Source organism: Littorina saxatilis, linkage group LG5 (assembly GCF_037325665.1).
Source record: "Littorina saxatilis isolate snail1 linkage group LG5, US_GU_Lsax_2.0, whole genome shotgun sequence".
Lineage (NCBI taxonomy): Eukaryota > Metazoa > Mollusca > Gastropoda > Littorinimorpha > Littorinidae > Littorina > Littorina saxatilis.
The window spans coordinates 35,203,581-35,213,263 of NC_090249.1; the positions used below are offsets into that span (position 1 = coordinate 35,203,581).

Genomic DNA, 9,683 nt, shown 5'->3' on the forward strand with positions numbered 1-9,683 from the left:
AAACACAAAATATAAAGAGAACAATATTTATTCTTGGTTCTCACTGACCAGTGAAGTCATTTGAATGCATGATTACAGATCGTGAATATGAAATATGAACACAGTTTTGAACACTGATCAATCTGCATTCCAAACCCCACATTCATTAACATGTATATTTTTTTCAAAACAAGTAAGGCGTTTATTTTCCTATGTTCAGCACATACACAAAAACAACCATAATTATGTACATGTGTGTAAACTGTAGATGTAGAAATGGCAAGAAGGATGTCAAGGCCTTTGGTTTCCTACACTCAGCAAAAACACAATACATACATATCTGTACGATGTAAATGCAAGCCATCAACCAACATGTTCACCCCTTTACAGTCGAACCCAATCAGTGCACACTGGTATTAAAACTCATTGCTTATTGAATAAAAAATGCAGTAAACCATTAATTTTCAGTGCTGCTTCGGAGTAAAACCTTGGTTTTTTGTTGTTGCTATGTCTCTTTCACAAACACACACCATTTACACATTCATGGACACGCACTCACAGAACCGTCACATTATAACTCATTGCTTATTAGATACACATTAAGTAAACTTTTGATTTCCAGTTCTGCTTTGGAGTTGCACCTCTTTCTTTGCTTCTTATTGTCACTATTTCTTTCTCCTACACGCACACTGTGCCCCCCAGCCCTCCCCCCCTCACCCAAATCCTGTAACCTTCTCCCATCCTTTCCTATCCTCCCCACCCAACATACACACATGCACACACACACAATCAGTTCAATTTCTTGCACCACCATATGCCTTCGCGATATAACCTTCGTGGTTGAAAACGACGTTAAACACCAAATAAAGAAAGAAAGACCACCATATGCATGTTTTGCTCTGAATCGCGCGCGCACACACACACACACACACACACACACAATCAGTTCAATTTCTTGCACCACAATAGGCATATTTTGTTCTGATCCCGCAACTACTTCTGCGTGTGCGCAGACTGGCCATGAGAGAGAGCTGGTTGTCAGACCGTGGGCAGTGAGATTCTGTGTGGGCAGTGTCCCCGGTCGCTCCACATTTCGGACACTTGTACGCCCTCAGCACAGGACATATGATCACGCCACGCCAGTCCTGCAACAGTAAAAGCCACTGGTTGGCATCATTTTTTGAAAGCAGAACTGAAAATTCCTAACAATACGTGCAGAAGTTCTGGCAGAAAGAAACAGGAAGCCTGCAACCATTTTTCTGGCTAGGCAGGCTAAAATTGCCCTGCCACTTGCACATTTTGGGCATTTTTAAAGCTCCAGAGATAATTTATGCAATTCCAAAATTACGCAGGTGTCACGAACTGAAACCTCTGCTGAACAATCCTTCTCATTGCGGTCAATGCGCATGCGCCAATCTTGGACTTAAAAAATGCGACCCTTTGACCGAACGAACCATAGGTTAGGGTTAGGGTAAGGGTTAGGTTGTTCACGACCTGATTAATCTCCCCATGTTAGCGCATGCGCATTGACCGCAATGAGAAGGATTGTTCAGGCAGGGTTTTCAGTTCGTGACACCGGATCCCAAGATTTTCCATTATTTGTTTTCAAAACTTCTCTCATGCTTTGAAAAACAAAACAAAAATATTCATATATTACATATAATTTCATGATCTCATCTTTGTTGAGCTGAAAAGAAGATTCTAAACAGCTGTTGGAGCGGAAGTTCTGGCAAATAGAAACAGGATGCATACAACTTTTTGTCTGCTACCCTATTAGCATTTGTAACAGTCCACAAGATCCTGTCTGCTCCAGCTGAGCAAATTATCAATTCAATGCTGCTAGTTCATCTGCATATAATTCTGCAAGTCCTGGTCCACAGAATTTGTGGGAATAGAGAACCGGAATGGAAGCATAGCTGACTTCTGTTTGGTTCATTCTCTTGGCTAAAAATAGATGGGGTATATCAATCAATCCATGAAATCAACCAATAATTCAGAACCATCAGTCCAACCTTCAACGTGTAACTGGTGGGGAACTCACTTATTTCTTCATTGCGCTTGCAAAAGACATTGTGGGGATTATTTTGGACTAAAATCCTTAAGAACCAATCAATCCATCCATCAATAAATACATCTTTTTCTTCTTCTGCATTCATAGGCTGAAACTCCCATGTACACTCGTGTTTTTTTGCATGAGTGGGTTTTTACCACGCCATTTAGGCAGCCATCTGCTGCTTACAGGGGAATTAAATACATCAATTAGTCAAACCAGTACCTTCAACGTGTGTGTGGTGAAGAACTCTCTGGTCTCTCTGTTGCGCTTGCAGAAGACACAGCAGACGGTTGCTCCCCCATCGCTCCCCCCACTGCTCCCAGACAGGGACCTGGGACGTCTCCCACGAGCTCCTGGCATCACAGGGGAACCGGCCTGACAGTTTATTGTGTCCTGACAGTTTATTGTGTCGTCCTTGCTTGGTTGTATCGCACCTGAGACAGAACCAGTAGCTTGTATAACAGGTGCTTAAGGACACTTTAAATATTGTATTCTCGACCTAGAGACCACCCTCTAACCCCCCCCCCCCCCCCCCTCCATCATCACCCCCCCCCCCCCCCAATCTGCTTAGCTGAATTGCTCCTGCGAAACAGACAAGTTCCCTTGTTCATGAATACAAATACCTTGTATTTAAAGACACTTTCTACTTTATATGTTCTGGATCTGTTCACTTATTGCCACGGCTTCCTCCATTTTAAGACACCCCCCCCCCCCCACCCCCCCTTTCAAGACCCGATTTTCTCCAATTTGTGGAGGTCTTAACAGTTGAAGGGGGAGGGGGGGGTGTGTGTGTGTGTTCCACTGTACACACACAAAGGAGCTCAGGCAGTAGCATTTGATCCAGCATTTTGGCCATGAAAGCTTACCAGTTGCAGTGGCGGTGTTGTTGGTTGTGTCAGTGAAGATGGAGGTCCGGTCGACATGGTGGTTGGTTTTGACAATGGGTCGCAGTGTGGGCTCTCTGCGTACCTCTTCCTTCATGGCACCGCTGTCACTGGTCTGTTAGGGGAAATGACAAAGAGGGAAACATTCATGGGGATGAGGAACAGATGATTAAAAGTGTCAAAAATCCACTTTTCAGCCCTGCAGGAGCTGCCCCCAATTTGGTCTTGTTGATTTTACTATATGGCACAACACACAGCCATTCATAACTGGCTGAATACTGGAAGAAGAACAGCCAAATACATTGTACTTTTGTTACTGGAATGTAACTCTGGAGTGCTCTCTCTCTCTCTCTCTCTCTCTCTCTCTCTCTCTCTCTCTCTCTCTCTCTCTCTCTCTCTCTCTCTCTCTCTCTCTCTCTCTCTCTGTTCTTGTCTTTAACAGACATATACCCCAAGCCGTACCCCACCCCGACCTGGAAAAAAAAAATCAAAAATACCAAAACCCGCGAAGAACAAAAACAACAACAGGAGGATCACAGCAGCCAAATCCTAAATCACACACTCCCACCCTGAAAAATGAGAAGCAAATCAGATGCGAGCACTTTACAAATAAAAAACAAACAGGCAATGCAAACTAACAAACCTGAATAGTATATGTTGTCCCGATTTCGCGGAATCCACAAAATTTTTGCCCATTTCGCTTAATCGGCTAAACGCTATACACACAAGCAGACCTGTTTCGCATAAAAAGGAAATCAAATAAAAGCATTCTGCTTTTCGAGTTCCTCACCGTATGTTACATAAAACGAACAAACAAAACAAATACTATCAAAACAAATACACCGGAAATGTGAAAACAAACAAACAATTCTGAATTGTGAAAAGAAGCAATTCAGATTCAAGCATAACAATTCTTTCATGCACGTTACGGTTGTCTTGAACTTTAGCATTGTAAATTCATTGCTCACAATCCAGTGGCATTTTGGACTTATTTTTGATACAAGTCCCTGTAAGCAAGCCAAAAAATATTTATCGTGAATATTTGTTGACGGATTGAGCTCTAAACTTACAACAAACCTGAAATATAAAACAAGCAAACTGAATCGCAAAGAGAAGCAAATCAGATACAAGTATACAGCTTTGGAGTGCCTCACTGCAATGTACATAAACAAACAAACAAACCAACCTGAAATGTAAAACCAAATCGCAAAGAGAAGCAAATCAGATACAAGCATACAGCTTTGGGTCATTTTGAGTGCCTCGATTGCATTATAAACAAACACACCATCAAACCTGAAATGTGAAAACAGAAAAATATACCTGAATGAAGACAATCAATTAAATCAGATTCATATGTCATGGCTAGATTCCGAATCTACCTGGATAGTATCAGAATTCTAATCTCATCCGGCATTATAAAAAAAAAAAAATCAACAACAAAATCAGAAAGGGTTACTAACTATTTTGTATTAATTGCAGATTGTGCGTGTGTCTATGAAAATCAGTGGACTCTCAGTCAATATTTTCCTCTTGCGTCGGTCCTGAGATTTAACAGACGTCGTAGATGTGACTGAATGCGTTCTTTTATGTGTTTATCCACCCTCTCTCTCTCTCTCTCTCTCTCTCTCTCTCTATCACACGCACCAAGAGTACGGTGAAACCAGTCTATTACCGAAAACCACCAGTGTTAAGCCCCACCCCACCCCCTTTTAGTTTTTGATTTTGTTGTTGTTGTAAATAACGTCTGTAAATTTGCCGATTTGGTTCTATTTTAACTTCATGACTCTCCATCTCTTTTCGTAATACCCGATTTTCACAGACATTTTTTTTTTAGGTCTTCGAAGCGGGTTCCATTGTACGATTTGTGAGAAAGTTGAGGACAAGACACTGACGCTAAGCGGACCCGTGTCCTCGCTAGGTCTGCCCAGACATCAAACGCGCCGCTTCTGGAGCGACGGATGAGAGAGAGAACCTCGGAGAAAGACAGAGAGAGAGAGAGAGAGGGGGGTGTGGAAGGAACAAGGCAGGGATGACTGAGGGGAATCGTATTTTGTAGCAACTTATTCATAGCCATTAATTATTGATGTTCGCCGATATTGTTTAAGAGAAAGTTGGCGTGGAAAGAACGAGTTGGAAAACACGCAAAGCAACCAACCGAACAAGCACACACGCAAAAAAAAAACCAAAAACACCCCCCAAAAACCAGTGTAAGCAAAACACGCACACTAATAAAACAGAAACAAAAAAGAAACAATGAGCGGCAAATGACTTCAACGGGGAATTAAAACAGCACTGCCCCCCCCCCCCCCCCCCCCCAAGAAAAAAATAACATAAATAAATAAAACAAAATCATCGATAAAAATAAAACGTCGTTTAAATAATGACATACAAGTTAACGGAAAAAAGAACACTGAACCACCAATTAACAATAAATCAACAACAAAGAACACACAAACCACACACACACACATCAAAACAAAACACACAACACAACAAAACTCCTGTCAAGGCACGACGATGCACCTGAAAACAATTTCCGCGTGATCGGCACCGTAACATTGCCGTCTTTACCTTGTTTTGTTTCCGTGTTGCGTCTTTTTGTTGTCTTTAGTCAAGTTTTGACTAAATATTTTAACATCGAGGGGGAATCGAAACGAGGGTCGTGGTGTATGTGCGTGCGTGTGTGCGTGTGTGCGTGCGTGTGTGTGTGTATGTGTGTGTGTAGAGCGATTCAGACCAAACTACTGGACCGATCTTTATGAAATTTGACATGAGAGTTTCTGGGAATGATATCCCCGGATATGTTTTTTGAGTCACTTGAGAAAAAGTGACTCTATGTAATCGGTCAGTGTTAGTCTGTCCGGCCGGCCGGCCGGCCGGCCGTCCGGCCGGCCGGCCGTCCGGCCGGCCGGCCGTCCGTAGACACCACCTTAACGTTGGACTTTTCTCGGAAACTATCAAAGCGATCGGGCTCATATTTTGTTTAGTCGTGACCTCCAATGACCTCTACACTTTAACGATGGTTTCGTTGACCTTTGACCTTTTTCAAGGTCACAGGTCAGCGTCAAAGGAAAAATTAGACATTTTATATCTTTGACAAAGTTCATCGGATGTGATTGAAACTTTGTAGGATTATTCTTTACATCAAAGTATTTACATCTGTAGCCTTTTACGAACGTTATCAGAAAAACAAGGGAGATAACTAGCCTTTTCTGTTCGGCAACACACAACTTAACGTTGGGCTTTTCTCGGAAACTATAAAAGTGACCGGGCTCAAATTTTATGTGAACGTGACTCCCAGTGACCTCTACACTTTGACGTCTGCTTTGGTGACCTTTGACCTTTTTCAAGGTCACAGGTATGTCTTGAAGGAAAAAAATTGAAATATCATATCTCTGAAACTATTCATCGGATTTGATTCAAACTTTATAGGATTATTCTTTACATCAAATTATTTACATCTGTATTGTGTTGTGAATAGCAATTTCTTCCTGTCCATCTGATGCCTCATATAATATTCAGAACTGCGAAAGTGACTCGATCGAGCGTTTGCTCTTCTTGTTGATAAATGTCTTTGATGACGTCATATCCGGCTTTTCGTGAAAGTTGAGGCGGCACTGTCACGCCCTCATTTTTCAACCAAATTGGTTCAAATTTTGGTCAAGTAATCTTCGACGAAGCCCGGGGTTCGGTATTGCATTTCAGCTTGGTGGCTTAAAAATTAATTAATGACTTTGGTCATTAAAAATCGGAAAATTGTAAAAAAAAATAAAAATTTATAAAACGATCCAAATTTACGTTTATCTTATTCTCCATCATTTGCTGATTCCAAAAACATATAAATATGTTATATTCGGATTAAAAACAAGCTCTGAAAATTAAATATATAAAAATTATTATCAAAATTAAATTGTCCAAATCAATTTAAAAACACTTTCAGCTTATTCCTTGTCGGTTCCTGATTCCAAAAACATATAGATATGATATGTTTGGATTAAAAACACGCTCAGAAAGTTAAAACAAAGAGAGGTACAGAAAAGCGTGCTATTCTTCTTAGCGCAACTACTACCCCGCTCTTCTTGTCAATTTCACTGCCTTTGCCATGAGCGGTGGACTGACGATGCTACGAGTATACGGTCTTGCTGAAAAATGGCAGCTACTTGACTAAATATTGTATTTTCGCCTTACGCGACTTGTTGTCTTTTGTGTTCTTGTTTTTCCTGATGAAGCTTCCAGAAGCGAAAATTCGTTATCGTCTTGTGTCGTCTTTGTTTCGGTGAGTACAGTAATCCTTTGTTTTTTTAACTTTGTTCATCTCAGTTACCACAGTCACTTCGTTGTTTAGATTTCTTGCTTTTTTTGTTTTCTGATTTGCTTGTTTGTTTGTTCATTTATTCTTAATTTAGGATGTACGCCCTCACCTTGTGTGTGAAGAGAAAATTGAAGTCGACAACCCCGTCAAAAAGCTTGTACTCCGATTGAGTCATCATGAAGTCGCTGTGATAACACGGTTGTGCTCTTCCGATCATCGAAATGTAAACTCGAATGAAAACTTCTGCAAGAATGAACGGAAGTGTGTGACCTGGGTGGGGGTAGGCGTGGGGGGATGAAGGGGGAACGTGGAGATTGGGACCGTCCCGGAGTTAGCGTGGCCTTCGCCAGAACCGCTTCGGCAAAAAGTTTCCCAGTCTCCATTGTTGTTATTGCTGTGGCGGTGGCTTACTGAGACAAACATCTTTCGGCTCGCGCTCTCTCTCTCTCTTTCACACACACACACACACACACTGCCACAAACACACGTGACACACGGCAAACCGCCGTGACGTGACACACACACACACACAGAATGACATGCTACATTATAATTTTGAGAGGGGCACATCGACTCAACTCACATCACATCAGAACAATTATTACACAATAACACGGATCTTCTTCCTCGCAGTCATCATTCTCAGAAGCGACGATGTCCACTGAATCTTTTGGCGTACACAGAATGATAACTATCCAACAAATGCCGACAAACGGAGATGCGCGCGGTCCGATCAAAGAAGGAAGAGAGAGAGACGCGATCGCTTCTCTCCCTTGTTCTTTGGCTCAGTTTTTCGGTAACATTGTTTATATCAATGCAGCTGTATCGGTTTTTTCGTTTCCTTTTGTCGATGTCAATGTTCACACACACACACACACACACACACGAACATGTACGCAAACTCACACACACACACACACCGTGCACGCACGCAAACACACACACAGTCTCACATACACGCTATACGCACTGTCCCCCCCCCTCATCCCCGAGCCCTCTCTTTTTTTCCCCTCCCCCCACCCCCTGGCATCTTAAACTCAGTTCCCGGCGTGTCCGCCCGGTGTGTGTGTGCGCGCGCGCGTGTGTGTCAGTGTGTCTGTGACTACCGTATTAGTACATGAACGTGCCTCCCGCCTCCTTCCCACTCTCTCTCTCTCCCACTCTATTTCTGCATCTAAAACTTCTCGGCGTGTCACAGTGTGTGTGTGTGTGAGTATGTGCGAGTGTGTGTGTGTCTGTGACTATTGAGTACATGAACATGCCTCCCTCCTTCGCTCTAAATCAGTCTCTCTCTTTTATTTCTCTCTCTCAATCTCTCTCCTGCTCTCCCGGCAAAGTGTCTTTGAAGCGTCCATGATGGCGACTGAGAGTCAAAGGGGTGTAAAACTGAATATCGATTAATTTCTAGGATTGTGTGTGTGAAAGAATGAGGGAGAACTTTGATAAAATCCTGATTTTATAAGAGGCACTGAAATATTTGTGTGTGTGTGTTGCGTGCCGGTACGCGCGCGCGTATGTGTGTGTGTGTGAGTGTGTGTGTTATGTGTGTGCGCGCGCACATGTGAGCGTGTGAGTGTGTGTCCTTGTTTTGGGGTATTTCAATTTAATGTAAAATCCCGATGGACCGTGCTGGGTTTTTTTTTTTTTTTTATCGAAGGGAGAGAACTACTTTATGGTCATGCCAACACATGTGTTCAATGCCCTCCCTTCCAAAAGTATACTCGAGTGCCCTCTCTCTCTGTCTGCCTGTCTCTCTCTCTCTCTAGCCTTGAACAAAAAATGAAGAGAAAGGGCGCGGTGGGGGTGGAGTGGGAGGGAGGGGGGACTGAGGGGGGAGCATATGCACTGGGAAGAGGGATACTGAACGGTATACCCGTCTTGACTAATTGTGTTTTTGAAAAATAACACATTATTATTTATGATGAACATAAGAATTACCACAAGCATGTCTGGCCTTACAAAGGTCAACTAAAAAGTTCTGGGACCGACTAGGAAAGAGTTGACACACGAGACTTTTCAAAGTTTACATTTCAACATTGACCCACCTGACCTCCTCACACGTGTTCCACCTGTGCCTCAGAGCCTTGCTGCCGTTGCGGCTGTGAACGCTTTTGTCTGGCAACCACAGGAAGTCCTCAACGGCAGTCATGACGCAACAAACACACACACACACACACACACAGACACACATATATCAGACCTGTTTACCCCCATAAGTGTTTTGGAGTAATGCTCAGCCCCAAAAATAGTAATCCTGGCACAAAAATAGTAATCATCCAGCATTCGTCGCTAATTACAACGCACATGACAACTGTGTCTGCGAAACGCAATCATGCACATATATCCATCATTCACAAACAAAACACATCAGTCAGTTTTTGTAGTCATCATAATTTCAAAGAAGATCACATCAAAAGCACATGCATCAGTGATTCTTTTTCTTTTGCTCGTAGTA

At 42.6% G+C, this 9,683-nt stretch overlaps 1 protein-coding gene across 2 annotated transcripts; it reads right to left on the reverse strand.

The window, feature by feature from the left end:
• Positions 1-708: 708 nt before the first annotated feature.
• On the reverse strand, positions 709-7,450 carry LOC138965876 (protein nanos-like). 2 transcript variants are annotated; one of them, XM_070337969.1, is made up of 4 exons: positions 7,338-7,450; positions 2,899-3,031; positions 2,255-2,466; positions 709-1,124 (listed from the first exon to the last, which is right to left on the reverse strand). In XM_070337969.1, exons 1-4 carry the CDS (start codon positions 7,443-7,445, stop codon positions 927-929), a joined length of 651 nt encoding a protein of 216 aa, XP_070194070.1. In that variant the 5' UTR covers positions 7,446-7,450; the 3' UTR covers positions 709-926. The 2 variants fall into 2 exon arrangements, with proteins under 2 accessions (XP_070194070.1, XP_070194071.1); XM_070337970.1 differs by lacking the exon at positions 7,338-7,450 and adding an exon at positions 4,377-4,509.
• Between the last annotated feature and the right edge of the window lie 2,233 nt (positions 7,451-9,683).